Source organism: Cryphonectria parasitica (assembly GCF_011745365.1).
Source record: "Cryphonectria parasitica EP155 unplaced genomic scaffold M406scaffold_4, whole genome shotgun sequence".
NCBI lineage: Eukaryota > Fungi > Ascomycota > Sordariomycetes > Diaporthales > Cryphonectriaceae > Cryphonectria > Cryphonectria parasitica.
In genome coordinates this window covers 3896779-3918083 of record NW_024468912.1, presented here as the reverse complement: position 1 = coordinate 3918083, position 21305 = coordinate 3896779, and the positions used below count along the sequence as shown (strand labels likewise).

Sequence of the window (21305 nt, the reverse complement as noted above, 5' to 3'; positions counted from 1 at the left end):
GAGTGGGCTTTGTCGCAAGCTCGACGTGCATCGATTTTGAGGCACAGGCACAAAGGTGGCTCCTGTGATGCTGTGCTGGCGCTGATAAGACCCAGTTACTGGCATGTGAAGAGTGGGTCCTAGGAGGGTATTCTGCTATGCACTATGGTGTTATGGGATGCTATGATATTCTGACGATTCTGAAGGTGGGGCGTCCTTGGCCGCTCAGCGCGGAACGTTACCATGAGCAGTGCAGCTGTATACCTGCCTGCATACTTACCTTAAGTACTGAAGTACAGGGGGTCGCTGCTGGGGGGAAGCTATCGCTCCGCTGGTCTCTCAAGTATATTTCCAAAAGGCATTACCATAGACAGCATCTGTTGTTCTATCTGGTTGAGTCCTGGTCTTTTTGAGACTATTTCTCTACGCTACTATACGAGTATGACTACGAGTATGACTTTATTTTGGGGGGGGGGGGGAGATCGTTTAACTTCGAGCCCTCGACACCCTGCCGCAGTGGGGCGTTTTAGCTGGGTAGGATGGCTTGCAGAGAGACCCAGGGGGGTTAGCCCCTGTTCCAAAGCCCCCTGTTCCCTCACACCCACCAGTCAAACACCCCATCACCCATCGAAAGCATGTGAAAGGTGGCTAGGCTCCCAGCTCTCACCATTTTTATGCGCCCCCCCGACAGCCTACATTAGTACCATAGTACCATCAGGAGGACGAGGAGCTCACTGGCCAGACACATACCTCCCTCTGAGACATCCATCAAGTAAATGGTCTCGACGTCTTTTTGCTTATCTCTCAATTCGCGATCGTCGAGGGTGTGTCAATGACTCCCCCTCCCCTCCCTTCGCCTTTCCCTCGCTCCTTTTCTCTGACACAAGCGGTTCCGGTCTTCTTGGGACAGATGACAACTTTAGACTGCGATGATGTGCTTGCTGGAAAGGTGCTGGAAAGGTGTCTTACGTAGCCCACACACACGCACTATCACTAAAAAGCCCGTGCAAATTGATCTAATTCTCCATTTCTCTGTCTTCCGAAAGGTTCCGTACAACTTAGTAGCGTAACAGGCAACTGGGAAAAGGGCGATGGCACTATCGCACCGGTTCCCGGTCCCTGAGCTCCCCGGCACTGGTCCACAACGGCATGAAGAAAAGGAAAGGGAAGGAAACACAAAAAGCCAAAAAATTCACCAAGCGGCCAGTCAACCTCTTGACTGGCATACTCACCGGTGTTTCATTGAGACATGCGGCCACACCACCGTCACCGCACATACCACGCCATTGCTGCAGCCACTATTGGAGGAGTTCGCAATGCCACATTACACCACACCACACCACACCCAGTCTGGATGGCTATTACTTTTCGCAAGGTCCCCCCCCCCCTCTTCCCATGCCCGAACCCTCCTCTTATCCGACGGTTCCATGTCTCTTTGGCCATCTCACACCACACGCGCCGTTGTCATCATCACCCAGTGAATCAGGTAGGTGGGCTGGCTGTCTTGGATCTGGAGCATAAGATCACGCGGCAGGCTTGCAACTGACATCTGCATGTGTGTTCTTGTCTTCGCGGGTGTGTCTTGATCCCGCCGGCCCCGCCCTGGGATTCAAAAGCCTCCCTCCTTTGAACGAACGTTCCTCGGCCTTACTGCATGGTGGCGGCCCACCAACAAACATCCACTTCTGTTACCCATTTTCACATGCAAGTCTGTCCATCATGAAATATTATGGATTCATTTTTGATGTGTATCATGTATGTACAATGTCTTGCCTTGCCTATGCTGCATTTGGACCACCCTTTCTACCGGGTCCCATATTCATAACCTCGAGATTGTCCCTGCTTGCCCGATGTGCAGGGGTCTATAATAATTATCTTTTTGCTCCACTTATACGAGAATGGCGATTTTCACATGCCATTGACTTTGGGTCTGGGCGAAGAAGAAAATAAGGAAGGGAAAACAAGTGAAAAGAAGAGAAAAGAAAAGGCGCAGGACCCATCGAACGATGGAACCGCTTACGCAACAACAATGACTGCAGTCCTTTATTTCTTCTCCTCTCTTTCAGATTTTCTTTTCATTTCATCTGTGCTAGTCGATTCCTCTCAGTAATTGGCTTGCAAGAAGTTTGTCATGGTCCCCTCCGTCGTGATGCTTTGCGCCTCCGAAAAAGATTGAAACAGTTTCCGAGAAATCCTGTACCATGGCAGGCCACCTGCGTCGCATGTCTACCTTATCACATCTGTGCATTTCCTTGTGCCGTCAACCTGCATTAGGCGTGTGCGACGGTCCTTGAAGTGCGGCCTGAGGATGATGGCCCCATCGCGAGTAAGTATTCGAGCGACCAAAGGGCGTTCCCTCACGGCTTAGTGGAGGGCGCGCGACGACATACTCTGAATCATAGTTGATGCGCCAAGGTGCTTAAGATGCAGTGCTTACATGCATAGCAGTATTTGATTTGAGGCTGAAAACTGCACTAGGGGGATCTGGGCCCCCTCCTTGTCTATCAAAAGCACACACTGAAGGACATACTTACTTAACTTGACCCATCAACAAATTGACCTCTGCAGCTAGACTGACGCGATCTCATGCATAGACACCTCACCAAACCAGACCGTTCTCAACAACTTACTTGCCTCTCCAATAGTCTGCCAGCTTCCGACGACGGCTCAAAGTGTTGTTGACACTGAAGCAGGATTCGCTGGTTCAAACCTTTTCCTCTCTCGCGAACTGCATTAACTGCATTATCATCACACCGCACAGACCCCAGTGAAATGGACCAGGGCACATTGATCGTCCTCTGGCACAAACCCAATGGCTAACAAACTTTCAGGGTTCAGGAAGAATTAACTTTTCTCGGGATGAGAGGCTTCGGATACTCTCCTCCCTAGACTCGATAGCCGCTCGGCTTCGCCGACTGGCACGGTTGCTGCGGTTCCGGTAAAAAGAGAGGACGGGCTCTCTCTTGACAGGGGAGCTTCATGCAGCGGAATGGTCGGCATGATGATGATGGATGGTTGGCAGCTCTTCATGCATTGAATGGTCCCTGCTTTCATCTTGCAAGTTTTCAGTTCCTATGAAGTGGTTGTGTCCGTATGTTGACTATTTGGGGCGCTTCCGGACTGAAGGATACATCTTTTCTATTTGGATCAAGGCTGGCCTGCGGTCCTGGGCATGATGGCCATCCTGATCTCGGAAGCTATTCATTGACCATGTTGCACAGCCTGGAATAACGAATATTGTTCATTGGCCTGCAGAAGTATTTCTTTTTCCTTTCAGAATTCCTAGGAATTCCGTCTCATGGACGCTCTTTCTATTTTGTTTCGTTGTTTGGCAGGACTTGAGAAAAGTGAGTTCAGACGCAAAAGTTCATGCTGGATTGTTTGAGTATGTAGCATCGATGTTGTAGAAAATATTCTGCTACCACAGCAATGTTCTGCTCGCAGCTGTCTTCAAACAAAGATTTCCTGGCTGATGTTCCTGCTGAGGAGGAGGAAGGCGGAGGAGGCTTGTTTATACAGGCTTGCAGGGGGCTGCAGCCAACAGTGGAGATAAGATAAAGAAGAGTTCTGTTTGCTTTGCCCCATAAAAATGTTTACTTGCCCAGTGCTCAATCTAAACTTGCCTTTTCCTTCAACACCAAATATTCAACGAAAGATATAGTCAAGACAGACGAGATCTCTTTAATTCCTTATCGCTTATCGACTTCTATGGTGTCTCGATCAACATCTTCAATACCACCACAGGCCATTGTGCCACCACGAACCCTCCGCCAACCTCGACCCTCCTCGCCGCCGTCTTCCAACACTGCCCCTGCCCCAAGCAGCTCTTTCCAAAGATGGCCGACCCCCTCCTGACGACCCTCTGCTCCATCTGCCACACCGCCGTGCCCAGATACACATGCCCCGCCTGTCACACCCACACCTGCTCCCTCGCCTGCTCCCAGAAGCACAAGGCCTGGGCCAACTGCACAGGCCGCCGCGACCCGACCGCCTACATGCCCGCCGCCCGCCTGCGCACCCCGGCAGGCGTGGACCATGACTACAACTTCCTGTCGGCCATCGAGCGCGAGCGCGACCGCAACCAGCGCGAGATTGTTGAGGAGCGCGGCCTGTTCTCCGAGAAGCAGCTGCGCGAGCTGGGCGAGGAGAGGCGGTGGCGCAAGATGTGGTTTGGCGAGGAGGTGCGGTTTGTGAGTAATGATCGCAACCACAGGGGTGCTGTCTTCGGTTCGGACGGCGAGGACGGTGAGGAGGAGGAGGGTGAAGAGGACGGCGGCGGGGAGGGAGGGGAAAGGACGAGGACGAGGACGACGATGATGACCAGGGGTGGTCCGCCGTCTGCTCTCGCCCGCAGGGTCCGCCAGCGGCTCGACCAGGCCAACGTTGAGGTCGTGCACATGCCGGTCGGGATGGCGCGGCAGCGCGAGAATACAACAGCCTGGAACAGGAAGGCAGGGCGGATCAACTGGTGCATGGAGTGGATCGTCTACGATGCACCGGGCAGCGGCGCAGGCGGCGCAAGCACGAGGATACGACATAAGGCGCTCGAGACGATCCCCCTCTACAAGGCGCTGGGAAACTCGCTGGCCTGGTCTCGCAAGGGGCAGTACAAGGACGAAGAGGAGGACGAGGAGGACGAAGACACCTTCTTGTCGGCGTATGCGAGGAAGAGGCGACGGGTCCTCATCAAAGAGGTCAAGGAGGAAGGCCGCCGCAGCGCGATGCAGGATGCCGACGAGGCCACCTGGCTTGCGATCCCGTACACGAGCCAGAACCCCTATACCGGCACCTGGGACACCGACCGCGCAGCTACCGTGTCCTCGTGGCTCCCTGACGAGCTCATCGACGCTAAGCGACACCACAGCTTCTACCTGCTCAGGCCGCTCACACCAGCAGGGAAGCCCAAGGAGCTGATCCCGCTCGATTCCACAGAGACCCTCGGCAGGGCGCTCATGGGGCGGACGGTGCTCGAGTTCCCTACGGTCTATGTCTTCCCTCCTCCTCCTTCGCAGGCGGCCGCCACAGTGAACCAACTGCCAGAGGGGTTCATCCTAGGCTCGACAGAGCGCCGGGTGCGGGAGAGGAAGAACAACAAATCGGAGAAGCGCAAAGCCATGGCCGAGAGAGGCGGTGAGAGGTCATCACAGCCACCACACAAGCGCCAGGCTGTCGGTGAGGATGGTATCCCGATGCGGGGTGGGCGCCACGACCGGGGTAGGGGACGAGGACGTGGTGGGCCTCGAGGCCAGGGCGGTGGACGCGGACAGCAGCACAGGCGGGGAGGTGACAACGTGGAAGACGCGGAGGAGGGCGAAATCAACAGCGACGGCGATGACTTCCGCCGCCGCACTGCACAGGGCGTCGGTGATGGTGCTGATACCACCAGTAGTGACCCGGATACGTCGAGTGACGACGACAATGACGGTAGCCTTGGCGGCATGTCCGGAGACGAAGACAACAGCGTCCTCGAGAGGCAGGGCGACCCACCCACCGGGGGGATATGGCCAGGCTCAACGGCTACAGGCAAGCCATCGGGTTTAGGGCTGGTCGACTACGGTTCAGACAGCGATGAGGATGCGGAAAGCGGCGGCAGTGAGGAGGATGTGGACGTCTCGGAGCTAAAGCCTGAGAATCCTGAGCTGGTGGCTGGTGCTATCCAAGAGATTGTGGGCCTCCTGACTTGAGAGGCAGGCAAGCTTTATGTATGTATGCACGTTCGCAACCCACGCACAAGACGATGAGCTCGGCTTGGGTTCAAAGTCTCTGGGATACGCAATGTATAGCTAGTTGTAGGCCACATGACGTTTCTTACATGATACCATAGGGAGATTTATAATCCCCCTCATGGCCTATTGAGTAGACTCGATCAAATTGTTGAAGCCAAGTTATACGCAATAGGAGCAAGCAAGGCTGAATGATTATCCCAGACACAAAAAAACCCTTGGTCCTAGCAAAAGTTGTAAAACAATTCTCTTGCAAAAGAATACGAACATTGGTGAGTAAACATAGTATCGTGTCCTGATTATATTCAACGCACATGCCAAAGGAATTCAACGACAGGATCATGAGGTCAATATGCGACTTGTGATTCTGCCTGGCTACGAGTATCTTCATCTACCCGCTGGCTGGCCGGCTTGGCTGCTTGGAGCAAAGTCCAGTCCACACACAGCCCACTCGCAGTTTTTCATTGCTTCAAGTCATAATTGCTTGCTTCTGCTTCTCTCCCATCTTTCGTCATCATGATCGTCAGTATCAATCAGTATGTGAGGGCTGGGTCCAGCATCTCTAGAACCCTCCACAATACGAGAACCTCCGTTTGCATTCGCCGTCAGACATGCCAGCCTGCCCATGAGTAATCAATTGCACTGCTGCCGTCATTCTTGCATGGCGCACGTTTTCCTGCTCTGTGTGCATTTTGCCTCGTACGCCTAAAACCATTGGCCGCCCCATGCCTGCCCTACGCCAAACGACGCCGCCACCAACGAAATCAAAAAGAAAGACGCATCCGCACCGTCATCGCACAGCCAACCTCTTTAGCATGCTGATCCGCCGCCGCCCACCACCGGAAAGGAAAGAAAAGACAAAAAGAAGAAAAAAAATCAGCTGACGCTCGAAAATTGAAAGAAGTAGTGTACAATGACATCGTTTGTTGTTCAAGTCAGACGCAATGACGTGCAGAGGCACCAAGAGAGACACTCGGCTTCGAGACCAATAGAAATGAAAATGCCGTCGTGGTTATGCTCTTGTCGAATGAGGATCCACTGGAATGATTTGCATTCCAACATCCTGCATGAAGCGTCGGGGCGAATACCCGGCGTGTAGTATGGAGCCAAGTCCCTTTTCTGTGAGAAATTGCATCGACCACTACTGGGAGATGGGCTGCGCGTTACCACGAGGCTGGTAGTTACCGCGACCGCTGTAGCCTTGACCACGCCCACGACCACGGAATCCACGGCCGCGTCCTCTGCCGCGACCGCGACCACGATAGCCACCGTCGACGCTGGCCTGACCAAAGGTGTCAACATCCTTCTGCCTCTCCGCATTGCGATCGTGTTGCGCCTTGGCGGTGTTTTTGTTGGAATCACTTCCAATATTGTCGAAGAACGACTTCGACTTGTTGTATGCTGGGACAGCATCTTCAGAGAGCTCGCCGTCAGCAACAACGCTTTCAGAGGTCTCAGCAGCCGATGTGCCAGCAATCTTCTCCTTGATCACGTCATCCCTGTTGAACTTGGCATTCGCTTCGGCGAAGTTAAAGTCGGACTTGGGGATTTCCACGCGCGAATAAGGAATGGCACCACCACGTCCACGGCCGCGACCCCTGCTGGTTTGAATGCCGGTCCGAGCGGCGTTCATAGACATTTCTCCAACTTTCCTGGCCAGATTGTCCAGGCCATTGGCAGTGGAAGGCTGGGCAACAGGTGCCTGGCCTGCCTGACCAAGAGCCGCGATAGCTGCCTTGACGGCTTCTTGTTGAGCTGACTCGAGTGTGGCAGGAATGACGGGATTGACGCCAGCGAAGCCTCTGGGACCCGTGGGACCCGTGGAAGGTTGCTTGGAGTCACTGGCGGGACCTCCAGCTTTTTGATTCTCCAGCAGAGCCGCCGTCACCTTGACCTCTTCGACAGATGGCTTCGAGTCGACTGGGGGAGTAGGCGCTGACATTGCAGCCTGATTGGGGGGCACTTGAGAGAGAGGCTGAGGCTCAGAGGGCATCTCGACTGGAGCCGGGCCTTTGTGCTGATCAGCACCTGGTCCAGCAGTCGGTCGCTGGTTTTCCGGTGCGCCATTAGTGGAGGGATGGACGGGCGGCTGCTGATTTTGTTGTTGCTGCTGCGGCATGCCGGGGGGCCCAGGTGGGCCACCAGGTTGACCACCGGGAAAAGGGTAGTTCCAGGGAGGAGGAGCGTTTTGCGGAAAGCCACCTTGGCCAGGAGGGAACCAACCCGGAGGAGGATAACCCATACCATATCCACCAGGCCCTGGAGGACCAGGAGGACCAGGAGGACCGGGCCGACCCCAGTTCTGCGGTGGGTAGGGGGGAAACATATTGGGATTCTGGAAACCGGGTGCGCCAGGAGGACCTGGAGGACCTTGGGGACCTTGGGGATTGGGGCCACTTGGGGCTCGTCCTGGATGAGACCGCGCCTGACCAATTAAGTTGTTAGCACCCACAGGTCTCGGAGGGATGGTATGTCAACTGATGAGAGGGGCTTTGTAGGATCAGAAGGAAGGCAACGGAAATATCAACATGGGGTTTGTTTGCGCAATTCAGACAAGAAATTGTTTAACATCCGAAATAGTTCATCATACAAGGCGCAGTGGCCTGCGCGATTGGGAGAATCGAGGTGAGGGGGATACTCACGCCGACAATAGCAGGATCGTTGGGCATAGGAGGAGGCTGATTCTCCTTGGGCGGCGCAGGGGCCTCCTCGACCCGCAGATCCTTCACATCGCTGCCCCTGAAGACGATAAACTCGTAGATCTGCTGCGAGCCTTGTACCTCATCGGCAGGGTCAGCCTTGCGGCCCTCTGTGCCGTGCGACTTGACATTTTCGAGAGAGACGGTGGACTCGGTCGGGTTGATCTCGACAAGGGTGCCGACGTAGCTGTTGGTGGGGTTAGTTAGGACCAGCTTGGCTTGTTTCCCCCCCCCCCCCCCCGGAAGCGCGGGGTACGCAGAAGCAGGCTCCTACCGAATATCGCTCTTTGATATTAGAGAAATGACGGATCTGTCAATTTCTATGTCAGCAGGTTCTACACAGCAAGAGACAGAGAGGTTCATGGCAGGGTCAGGGTATACGAACCCAATGAAGTCAGACATGGTGGGCGACCTGGATCTGGATAGCTTCAGGTCGTGCAAGATGGTTGTTAGAGGTTGATGGAAAGGTATGAAAGAATAAAGGATCTACATCAGCAATCGCTACTGGATACTCTGACGGCCGCTGCTGTAGGGGAGAAGGATAGGGGTTGTTGCTTGGGAGGTGGGAGAGGTGGGAAGGTTGAGGTTGTTGCGACGAGTAAAGTATGGAGAAGGGAAGAAGAAACTGGAGGTTTGGTGGCTGGCACAAAAGCTGAAGTGGAGAATCCTCCTGAGGCAGACCCCGCAAAGAGCTAGCGCCATACGCCACACCTTGCACGGCCACAAAACTTCGACCTCACCTGCCCGAATTATGCAACAATGCCTGGCTTTTGTTTTGAGTTACAAAATCCCTCCTCCTGCTTGCAAAGCTAATCAATGTTATTAAGATTCCAGTATTTATTTTGATCAGCTTAATTCAAGCTGCTGACTGACTGCTGAGAATCTCTCCTTCCCCAAGGGCTCAAGATGGGCACAAGGAACGTCGCACATGTGTCCTCTTGCACAAGAACCTGAGAGAAACCCAACCTGACTTAGCTTGGTCCATCAGCCAACTCTTGGGGGGACCTCAACACCATTGGATGCGACTGCCTCCAGTGTATTCCTCGGGAAGGACAATATGGGAGGGGAACGTTAAACAAGACCTTAACCACCGATACCTACGCGGTTTCTCGTCGTAGAATATATGTGCTACACATTGGATACATTGACATCGACGAGTTTGCAAATCGTTCAGGCTCAAGTAATGCTACTACACCCCCGTAGACTTCATAAGTAAGTAGTTGTAATGATCTGCTACATGTACCTAGGCAATATGTTTTATGATCGCACCAAGGAGTATCAAGGAAATGATCAACAGAAAGGTGATTACCCCAGGATCCTGCCATGAAGTCGGGTATACAAGAAAGAAAGTAATGGGACGCGCAAGCCCCCCCCCCCCCCTTCTTCGGCTCTTCTGATCGTGCTGCTTGCTGCTGACGTTTCAGCTCTTTCAAGCGGTGGTGCCGTTGTTTTGGATCATGCTGGCAAGGAACGTTGCAGCTTCCGGCGCGTTGGCCGCGTACGAAAGATGTGCCGGGGTGATGGTCAGCGTGTTGTCGCACACCAGATCCCCTGGCGCGCAAAAGATCTTGGTCTGGGCCTGAGGGTATCCCGGGACCTGCGCGTTGTCCTGGGCATTACGCGTGTAGCCGAAGAGGACGACGCCGGCGATCTTTGACTGCATGTTTGCGGGCAGCCCTTGGATCGCGTTGTCCATCACAGCGCTGCCCTGGCTGTAGCCACCGACGAGCATCGTCGTGTCGGGGCACTTGGTGGCCGCTAGGTTCATGATCGTGGTAGCGGCTGCGATGGACGTGTCGTCAGTGTTCTTGGGGAGGAAGTTGGGCGAGAGAGCAGCTGGGTAGCCGTCCTCGGTGCCCACGCCCTGGCAGGCGACCTGGTCGGCGCCGAGCTGCTGCTTGAGGTCGGCACAGGTCGGTGGTCCGGGAATCTCTCCCTGTGTGGTTGACTTGTGTGTGAGTTGCTTGCCTGTGAATAATTATGGGGGTGCGACGGTATTGTTTTCTCGGCTTACCATGTTGCCCACTTCTGTGGATCCGCGAGCCATAATGAAGGTGACGGGTTTGCACGCGCCGTCTTTGAGGTCGTTGGAAGTCGTTTCCTGCTGGCGGCCCTCGATTTTTGCCGGGGCAGCACCCACGACTGAAAGTCCAGTGAGGATGGTGAGAGGAATAGATGGCTTCATCGTGAGGGGTATTAAAAGATGGAACAAAGTTGATTATCGAAATATCGTCGACAGCGCCAGGCTAGATCGAATTCAAAGAAGGAGAGTAAAAGGCTAATTTTATATTTACACAGTGAGAGACTTGAACCAAAAGAATGCATATATTTCTTCATGATTTGTTTCGCATCATGATGGCCGCCTCAGATTATATATTCGACTCCAAGGCAGTTGGCGTGTCCTGCATATTCGCCGAGGAAAGCATTGCACGCGACCGAGACTCCGCCCAGTCCCCGTCTCAGTTCTATATCGAATAAATGGTTGCTCGAACAGGACCGTCCGATTTCCTGTCGCAATTCTACAGCGAATAGAAGACATTGGCACAATGCAACAAGGATTAATTTCGAGATTCTTGAGGCCAATCTTATACATAAAATACCTCTTTGGGGATTTCTTGCGGCTTGTCAAACTTGTTTGTGGACTAGCGGCGCCGCCCAGGCCCCCCTGTTTCGAGTTGATTCATCCTATACCGAAGACCAGGCACGAACACCACTGAATCGACTGATTTATGTGGCAGCTGTCTATCTGCTTGCAACAGTGTCATCAGAGCGAGGTACACTGATGGTCCATCATTTTGCGATTAGACTCATCCAGCTGTCAAGTCAGCCTCTGTAATTGCAAGCGGAAACTCGGAAACCGGGACAGCTATCCAGTCATGCCAGAGACTCTAATCTTTAGGCATTAATTAAGCACCCAAGGCAGCAAGTAAAGTCGATGTACTTTAAAGCAATCTGAGTCCGAATATATACTTAAACAAGTCAAGATGATGAAAAATAAGTGTTGAGACGAGGTTCACTGCGATCGTAATGCCATCGGAACTGAAGGTTGTTTCTAGGAAGCATCGCGATTGGTCAAAAGCCCCCAAGGCTGTGTGAGCTCCTTGATTCATGAGCCGAGGTTCCAAACCAGGCGGTAGGGCTACCAAAAAACTGAGCTGCGACGAGACTTCCACCACACAACCTCGGCAAAATCCTCCTTGATGCTATGTTCATCGAATGACCAGAAGTGATGCAATGTTTCATATAGATCTTGGCAGGCCGATTACTATTGGACTCGAGACGCATTATAGGGTGAAATGGACGTGCGCTTAGTTTGTCCCTAAGTTCAGTATCTTTCATCCAATCTACTGCATTTTTAGTTTGACTCAATTTGGCTTCTCAAGCCCTTGTGAACTGATGGTAGGCTTGAGCGGGAACGTGATTGGGATGGCTCAGTTGCGTGTGTACACAGCCCTAGAGGCAGCAGCAAATTAAAAGAGCACTTACTCACACAAAGCCGTGCAGGTCACTCCAGCTTAGAGCTGGGTTTTCTTTAAATTGTCTACTTATGCGAAAGTTGCTAGTTAAAGGAATCGGCCTCAGGCTACTTGGAAACTGTAACGTCGACCTGTCAACTTTAGAAAGTGTTGCCCAGATTCAGTGGCACTTTTACACATGGTCAATAGGCTCAAAAAATCATCTATTCCCCTGGATACTTCGATATGTCTGGTTCCCACCACACTAGCAAGCCTGCTGCGTTTCGTAGTGATATTTAATGAATGTCCAGACCTTTCCTCGAAAGTCTTAGCAACGTCAAGAGCAGATATATCAACTTGTTCCTTCTGAAACTATCCCCAATTTTCTTTGATTGTAATTCTTTGGAGCGAGTCACACTTTTGTCAGTCACTTGAAGTGACAGCACTTATCTCAAGTTACATTCATGGTGAAGGAAGGATATTCCAATTTGCTAAATCTTTGTCATGTTCAGAGCAATTTCCTTTTGAAGTGCATATATGAAAGACCACGTTCCTGTTGATTCCTAGAATTGCTTCATTACTTAGATGGAAGGGGGGTCTGAATCCTTTATGCACAGAGGTCACGTTGCGCTGTGTGTGTGTGTGTGTGTGTGTGTGTGTGTGAACGAAGACTTATAAATACTGACCTCCATTTCAAATCACGAGAGTCGTGGGACACAGGTGAATGCTTGAAAATAACATTTTCATGTGATTCTATCTTTCTCACTTGTCCAAGTGACCACCTGGCCTCAATGACGAGGCTGTACTACAGCTGGACGTCACTTCGAAGACTTCACTAACCTACCTACTAACTTTTCAACGTCGAATTCTTTTCTTCAAAGCCCAGACCTGTATCCCTACCAAGCACCTAGGCTTATGTACACTCACCACCTATGTGCAATGACCATGGTATTCAACATCATTGCTCCCATTGCAGCTGGTGTCCTTGCGGACACAGCCAAGGCAATCTCCCCTGCCGTCTTGGACCTGGACAAGTCCCTCAACAACAGCATGGTATGTCCCCTTCAACCCTGCATAAAGGGCCTTATGCTAATATGCAACATAGACTGGTGGGCTCGCCACCAACATCACTCATGTCATCTGCCGAAACCCTGGATTTGGTTGGTCTCCCACCGAGATGCTTGCTGATGGCATCACCTACCTGAACGACAAAGACGGCTACACTGAGTTCGGCTGGTAAGCGTTCTCTTTTCCCCAATGAGGAGGGAGAGAAGGGGTAAAATGTATGTATACAATGACTGATGCTGTATCATCGGACAGGAAGGTTGGTGGAGGCTGCTGCACCCGTGTCTCTTGCGAGAAGGACTCTGGCATCGTAAGTCTCTCCCGGGCACTTGTTCAGCTCTACCCTACTAGAGTAATCACTTACTTACAAGGTCCATAGTATGTCTGCAATGACAACTGTTGGTTAGCAAGTACGTACGTACGATGTTCGCTGTGATGGGTGTTGATTGTTGTTGTTCATTGAAGAGGAAAAGAGAAGAACTCCTGTCTAGCTCAATTTATGTAGTAAATACGGATAGCTATTAGGATAGCTACTATCCGAGCAGTCATTCCTTCCCACACTAGCAGTCTTTAAAATGTAATAATGCTCCATTCTTCCAACCTTGACAAGTATCATCAGTTCACTCATCCCTATCACTGTTCCAAAATTTCCATCCCTCCACCCTCCAATAACAATCATCTTTGATTCAGACAAAGGAATTGTTATTATTATTATAATCAGATTCGCTCATATTAAGATTTGTAAATTCAAAGAGATTATTATTGTAATCGGGATTGCTATTGTAATCGGGATCAACAAGCATTGCAGCAGAAGTTTTGGGATTAGCAGCAATCTTAGCTGTAATCTTGCAGAAGATTGGAATATATTTGCATACAATAGTTTTGATGCTAGCTAAGCAAAGTTGTTTAATCTTCATTCAGTTCAGAAAGCTCTGCAGTTCTATCAGAAAAATAACTCATTTCTTAATCTCAGTCTTAGTATTGCTAATATAATTCCAAAGTTTGCTGGAAATTGCAGTATTGCTAACAAGAGCTATAATAGCTAAAATGATATGCTTAGTATGCTTATTATTTATTGCAAGTTTCAAACAAAGTGTTATAACCCACCCGGCTTGCAGGTTACGAAACAGGCTCCAGCAACAGGAACCAAGCATTACAACACGACGACGGACAACCAACCAGGATTATGTAATCAAGGGTTAGGGTTATGACAGGGATGGATCATTTGGATCATCAGTGAGCCAAGTGAGCCACACTGAAGAGCCGGATATATAAGAACACGTTCATTACCATTAGATGACCACCAGGACATAGCTCTTCAGTCGTCAATCTAAGTATTCTTTTGTCACACACTTGAATAGCTCCAAAGGCGAATGAAAGCACTTGCACGGATTACTCAGTTATATTTCCGTATTCAATTGGTTATTACTTTGACGCTGCTCTTGTTAGCATAAACCCTTTGTGTACTTCAGGATCTTCGGATATTGCAGTGCATCATTACACTCAGCTTCCTTGCTTAAGATCTTATACTTTTTATGAATCAGGCGTTCTGCTAAAGAACAAAGGATCATTAGCATGTGCAGATAACTAGGAAAGAGAAATACCAACTAGCAGATGCTGAAAAACAACCAGTATTGCAACTTTAGCTCAAGGAAATATACTCTCTATAACGAGAAGAGTTGTTAGCAAAACAGCAGGAAGCTTTCGTTTCTTAGCAATAAGCACAAGCAGGCATTTCGATACCAAAGATAGAAATAAGCTTAGCAAGACAATAGCGCTCTTGGATTTTCACTGAATGATTGAAATATGTCAAATGTGGGGCAGTGAACTCATCGGGGTGAAGGATGGGTGAAAAGCCAGGTCATAGTTCACTTGCACTAATCCTTCTAACTATCCTGGGGCCAGAGGTACTGGTGCACCCGTTTCTATAGGAAAAGTACAACAAAGGGCCGGCTAGCCCGAAACCTAGTGAAAGGGCCCTGGTGTCAGGGGCCTGAAAGGCCCTTTCACCCACATGAGACCAATGCCTTTATTCCGACAAAATAAGTTTTGTTGATTCTATTTGATATCTCGATCAGGAAGGCATGATCAAACATATAAGCAATTTGCTAGAATACTTACAGAAGATCATTGAGAATAATAACTAATAGAAGAAAGATGATGTTATAATCCATCCAATATACAGATCATGAAACAGGCCCTGCTAACAAGAAGCTAGCAATACAGCTCAGCATATGAATAAGATTAATTAGGATTAGATAATCAAGGGTTAGAATCACAGGATCAGTATGAATTAGTAGCTGATCCAAGGTGATCCGGATCAGTAGAATCATTCAGATAATCCAAGTAATCCAACGGAAACATAGTCAACAGGACTGAAGAGCAGGATATATAAGAACACGTTTATTACTATTAGATAGACTATCAGAACATAGCTCTTCAGTCGTTAATCTAAGTATTCATTTGTTATATACTTGAATAGCCCCAAAGGCGAATGAAAGCACTTGCACGGATTACTCAGTTACATTTCTGTATTCAATTGGTTCTTACTTTGATACCGCTCTTGCTAGCATAAACTCTTTGTATACTTCAGGATCTTCGGATATTGCAGTGCATCATTACAAAAAGCATTATCTGGTGAAGTAGCAAGGATAGCTATCTGAATACAACACCTGGGAACCTGAGGATTATCTAAGAAATACTCTACAAAAGTTATATCAATTTACACAGCAATAAGCTAAGAAGAAGAATCTACAAAGCACTTGAGGAGACAGCAAGCATCAGAAGATAGCATAGTCACAGTTCCAGAAGAGATTAGGCTACAATTGGTTCTTGCATTCTTAAAAAAGCCTACTGTAATAGGAATGCTTCCCTACCCTACCTAACCGGTAACAGCTATCAAAACGCCAAATTATCAAATCATCGCCGATATTCCTGTCAGAGCCTTTCCCGCCCCCATTTCCCTAGCAATTCCCAACTAATACTCATATTAACAGAGAGTTGCATTTATGCAATCCGCTCTAATTAATTAAAGCTAGATCCATAGAGAAGTTATCAAGACAGGCTATCATAGCCCGATTAATAGCAGAAACGAGAACATTCTCCAGCTTCTTCTCAGTCAGCCCGTGAATCTCCCTGATTTTGTTATAGCTCATGATAATATCACGAAAAGCATTGCAATACTCCTCAACAGCCAGCAACTAGATAATAAAACCCGAGTCAACAGGGATCAGACGGGGCAGCAGGGCCCAGATTCTCTTGATAATCAACCACTATCGCCAGAGATCAGCCATAGTATCGCTGGAGCAACCACAGAGACGCATCAGAGACTCACCTTCTTGAAGCTAGAACTAGCCTTAACGAAGTCAAACCTCATTGTGGTACAACGGTCGGCAAACTCCATGTAGGCCTGGTAGGCCGCCATAGTAGGCTTCTTGTTGCTTGTCATGGCCCACTCGGACAGGTGGGCCGAGCGAGCCGCCAGGAACGCGCACACGAGTCGGTGCTGCACCTTAGCAACCAAGAGGCGATCCTCGTCATCGAATAGATTGGCACAGTCGTCCTCGTCCATGTCCTCACCCTCGTCCTCATTCTCCACGGAATTCTTCTGCTAGAAGGTAGCGCCGTAATGGAGAAGGGCCTGCAGGTGCCACAGGTTGCCCTGCAGCACGATTGGATGCTAGATCACGTATCAGACGCGAGTTGCAGGCAATACACACACGAGACGCAACCTATCTGTTGGCACACCTTATTATTGGCTGAGCATACGTCGCAGGCGGACGACGAGGCCGTGGAATGCTGGCAAGCCAGCGTGATGGGCTCCTCGCAGGAGGGCACGCAATCGTACTCAGTGATGGTAGCACATTTCATGCACACCAGGTGTTGCACGACCAAGGGGAGGTCACGCTTGGTGGCCTCCAGATGGGCGCTCTTGGTCTTGCGGGTAGGCGGCATCGTGAGTCGGTGCCTTCGATCTTTCTCAAGCCTCGTTCAGGGAGTTTAACAACAGGAAGATCTGGAGTGATAATGCTCGATATATAGCATACAGGCAGCTAGGTAAGTATGCGATGTGCAGGGAGTTCCTGAGAGCCTGTATCTCCTTAACCTTGCAGATCTGTGATTGCTAAGCAAGTACGTATGTACGATGTTCGCTGTGATGGGTGTTGATTGTTGTTTTTCATTGAAGAGGAGAAGAGAAGAACTCCTGTCTAGCTCAATTTATGTAGTAAATACGGGTAGCTGTTAGGGTAACTACTATCCGAGCAGTCGTTCCTTCCCACAACAACGAGCACGATATCTGGGTCTACTACTCCACCATGGCAGCGTACGCCCAGTACGTCATCAACTACCAGGATACTTCCCAGCCTGCTTGTGCCGTGAGTCTACTGCTATTCACTACTACCACCGGATCCGATCAGCCAATTGAGTCAGATCGATTACTGATCATGAAATATACTATGAAAAATAGTGGATAGAGAACGATGTTGAAGGCAGCGGCATCGATGAGCAGGTAGCCTGGGGCCAGGCATTTGACAGCAATGGCTTCAATGTCATTGTTGGTATCCAGGAGTGGACCAGCTGCTGACCTGCCTGCTCGTATGGACTGGCTCATCTTTCTGCAAGCAGACGGTGCAGTCCCCTACTAGTGCACAGCATTCGAGTGCTTCTCTGCCCAGGTTTGATGGAATCCATACGCACAAGAAAGGCTTCTTACCTCCTTAGCTAGCTTGTAGCGCAGTGGAAGAGACACTGAGGGGAAGGGAAGCAAGAAAAGATGATATTCTGAGAGAAATGCGTCAGATGTCCATAAATTCTGTGTGAAGTAGTAGATGGACAGTTGCGAGCTAGAACGGGCTTCATATCTAGTGTGTCTGCTCCATGAAGGCATGTCAGATCGAGAGCTTGGTTTGTATCTCCTCGCCTTCCATGCACTGATGCAAGGCTACTGGCGATATATGTCATCGGTGCATTACTCAACACAGACTGAACAGTAAGCTCTCGGAAAAGCTTAGGACTCCTTGCAGAAAATGATCAAACCCAGAACCTTGCCAGCCATACGGCATAAGAATGTCCTTCATGAATTGACTTGACTCCGACCTTGAACAACATTCTTCCAGTACATGAACTAAGCGATATGCTCCTCAACTCCGCTTGATACTAGGATGCGATCATCGTATGAATACTCTCCTGTGCCCACCATCTCGCGAACTTCATGATACCGAAGCATCGCTTCGGGTGTACAGCACAACTTTGATTCCAAGTTGCCCAAGAGAGGTCTCGGTGGCCACACGCTACACATCTCGGACCAAGCAAGCGCCGACACAGATCCAGTTGCCCTCACGAGAATACCCCCACCGTCGACTCCTCCCCAAGATAGTCATACATATGTCTGTGGTGGGCCTTTCGCGGGCGCAGCACCTTCACTCAAGAGGACATGACGAGCAACCCGGCGAGAGACATCGGGCATCTTAGCTGCTGAAATACCGTCTGTAGAACAAAAAAACCAAAAAAAAAAAAAAAAACCACATGTCGTATAAAGGTGTTCTCATCCGGAGTGTGCAGCTGCAGTGCGACCCTGGGTGGCGTGTCCAGCACAATTCGGGGGCGGTGTGGCCAGCCGCAGCCCCATGGCTTGTCTTCTTCTGCGTCAGGGCCGTTGCAACAGCCTCGCACTGCGAGTGCTGTGGAAAGAGGGGGTTGATGGATGGTTCTGCAGGTGGACGTCTTGCCCAGATGGGCAGGTGGTCTGGCCCACTGGTAGATATGGCCAGAATTTTGTTGGGCGGTGAAAGTTTCGTCACTTGATCTAATGATTTGCATGTGCGCATCGCCGGTCAGGCTAAGGTAGGTGACAGAGAAGTGCCGTCCGATATGGGAAGACTTTGTTGCTTATGGTGCCGGTGGAGGAAGGTAACAAATAGTCTATGGGTGGGGGACCTGGACCTATCTCTAGATCGTGGAGGGCCCCCGGGGAAGAGGAGGGAGGAGGAAGAGGTTTTGTTGGGCAACGCTTTCCACGAACTGGATAGAAATCAGAGTCGTAGGGTAGGGTGTGCACGAATGAGATCGTTTCTCAGATGTGGTGCCTACCTCGGTATGTGATTCGGCGTGGGGGATCGTCATGGTTTGACGGAACGCTGCAGCAGGATGGATATAGATCGTGACAATCCAGCAGGCAGCTAGCAGAGTTCGATATCAGGGCTCTACGCAATAGTTGGGTTAGATCTCAATTGTTATCTGATGACTCTGGTTTATACTGTCAGTATCAAATAGACAGCGTGCTGGTGAGGATATCATGAACATGCTATACACGGTTGCGATGACAACGAACATCCGTGTCCGAAGATGGAGCTGAATGCGGTTCCGCCTAGCCTAATTGTCTCCTTGGAAATCTGTGAATGGCCGCAAATTGTATATTTTCTGGGCTGTGTGACATACTGTAGGGCAAAATGGGAAGTTTTTGACTCGGACGGGCCGACATGAATCGTTCTCGATTAGAGCGACCCAGACGCTTGGGTCTGTTCCAGGGTACGTTGTATAACACGTTCGACCGATCCAGATCCGAATGCTAAGCAAGTCATTAGTGTCCAGATCTGACATGACGCACTCCCTGGTCATTGCAATCTCGTTGGACATGATGAAAAAGTTCGTGGCATTCGCCTTGATGGATTGTTGCTCCACGTGCTTGAACTGGTGTATGTCCAGGAATTGACTGAACAGGGTTACCAATCGGGGGCGTCAGCTGATCAGGCGTACCACTTTGATCCTTCTTTTCTCATGATTCGCTTACTGCTTGCTTTTTTCAATTCGAAGTCCGAGCTGACTTCTACTTTGTTTGTTTCTCGTCTTCTCCTTAAACCCCCTCCTCCCCTTTGGTGTGCATCGTCTGGCCTGAGGACTTCAGGAGTGATGCAGATGGAACTTGAAGGAAGTCCGCCGTGGATTCGGCTGACGAGATTGAGGGTTTAAGGAAGTTGCAGGTATGCCGTCATGCACAGGTATTCGTATGATGTGTACCATAGTATACGAACATAGTAAGGGCATGTTCCATGTAGGAGTCATCCGCCCTGGCTAAACATGCGACAGTAATTAACGCAGCTCCCCTGAGGACCACACCATCCTAGCCGAGGAAGACATCTCCAGCGACTCCTCGGCGTGGGGAGTGAGACGTTTGAAACAACCACTTCCCACGAGCTGCCCGGGATCCTGACGCTAGTGGTTAGAGTGCGAGTCGAGGGCAGGGCTCAGCGGGGTCTTTGGGGTTCTCCCAAGCGCCGTCCACGATGAAAAAACCAAAAACAAAACCGTGGTAGGTGGGCCGCGGAGGACATGATGGCATCCAACTGCCGTCTTGACACTTTTGCTTTCTCGGTCCTATGTGGATGCGTTTTGCGTGAATATCTCCTGACGACCGAGGGGAGAAGCGAGCTAGCTGTGTTGGAACATCTGGGGATTGACGAGCTTGGACGGTGACGGTCCCGCTTCGGACCGGAGGGCAGCACGCAAGGGGGATGGGGGAAGGGAGGGAGGGGGGGAAGGTTTTGCTGATCTGCTCAAGGCTTGAGTGAGCTTATTCGCGAAGGTTCGTTGTTCGTTCTTCTACAGGCTCGGGTGCTTTGATAGGGCTGGAAGGATCCACGTAACGATCCTCCTCTGTCAAAAAAAGTTCACTATAGGCAGTTTCTGTTCATGTCTTTCTCTCCAACTACAGTACTTTTCAAGCTTGCTGCAAAAATAGTAATCTCATCTCGTTGCGCTTTGCGGCGCTCTACGGAGGTCCCAGCGCGAACGCCACCGGTCCAGCTGGGACACACGCCCAACCGTAGCATCGTGACGATGCAAGTATCTCAGGGAAAGACCTTCTCTCCGCCTGGGTACCCTGGAGCAGGGTATATTGTTGTCCTTCTCGAGATCAGCATCATCATCATCATCACCACCACCACCACCACCACCACCACCACCATCACTACCAGATCTCAAGGTAGGCGAGAAGCTCCTGACTCCTCGCTGTAGCCGAAGGCCCCCCCTCTCTACTAAGTACCGTCGATAATGATCGGCCCGGGCTTTTCTGGATTAGGATGGCCTCCGTTAACCCCCCCGAATGCCACGTGTGGTACAAGAGATTAGCCTCCCTTTTGGCGCAAAAAAGTCTAGACGGTCGGACGGGCACCGCCGTCATAAGAAATCGGTCAGCGACTCGGGGGTGACCACCGTAATTGTGTCTGTGTGTGATGGAAGAACCAGGGCGTTAAGAATGGATCCGTGCAGTTCGCAAAAGACACAAATTAGTCCTTCGCATGTCTGGTGGCGGGGATAAAAAAGCTGCAGGTCGAGTCGGTGCCGTGACGATGAGGTGCATAAGGCCTGCAGCATATACATACAGT

General features: G+C 50.5%; 4 protein-coding genes across 4 annotated transcripts; 2 read left to right on the top strand and 2 right to left on the bottom strand.

Annotated features, from left to right (window-relative positions):
* Positions 1 to 3815: 3815 nt before the first annotated feature.
* On the top strand, positions 3816 to 4979 carry M406DRAFT_239089 (uncharacterized protein; the record flags this gene model as incomplete). The annotated part of the gene is made up of 2 exons (XM_040916085.1): positions 3816 to 4165; positions 4286 to 4979. Coding segments are annotated over 2 exons (1044 nt in total), but the record flags the coding sequence as incomplete, so codon positions are not given.
* A 4851-nt stretch (positions 4980 to 9830) lies between these two features.
* Positions 9831 to 10586, bottom strand: M406DRAFT_60701 (family 5 carbohydrate esterase; the record flags this gene model as incomplete). Its single annotated transcript, XM_040924696.1, has 2 exons — positions 9831 to 10337; positions 10416 to 10586. 2 exons carry the CDS (start codon positions 10584 to 10586, stop codon positions 9831 to 9833), a joined length of 678 nt encoding a protein of 225 aa, XP_040777236.1.
* Positions 10587 to 12801: 2215 nt separating this feature from the next.
* Positions 12802 to 13495, top strand: M406DRAFT_68632 (uncharacterized protein; the record flags this gene model as incomplete). Its single annotated transcript, XM_040925184.1, has 5 exons — positions 12802 to 12909; positions 12962 to 13092; positions 13177 to 13231; positions 13301 to 13323; positions 13447 to 13495. 5 exons carry the CDS (start codon positions 12802 to 12804, stop codon positions 13493 to 13495), a joined length of 366 nt encoding a protein of 121 aa, XP_040777235.1.
* Positions 13496 to 16121: 2626 nt separating this feature from the next.
* M406DRAFT_68631 (uncharacterized protein) lies at positions 16122 to 16875 on the bottom strand (the record flags this gene model as incomplete). The annotated part of the gene is made up of 3 exons (XM_040925183.1): positions 16122 to 16193; positions 16256 to 16528; positions 16669 to 16875. 3 exons carry the CDS (start codon positions 16873 to 16875, stop codon positions 16122 to 16124), a joined length of 552 nt encoding a protein of 183 aa, XP_040777234.1.
* Between the last annotated feature and the right edge of the window lie 4430 nt (positions 16876 to 21305).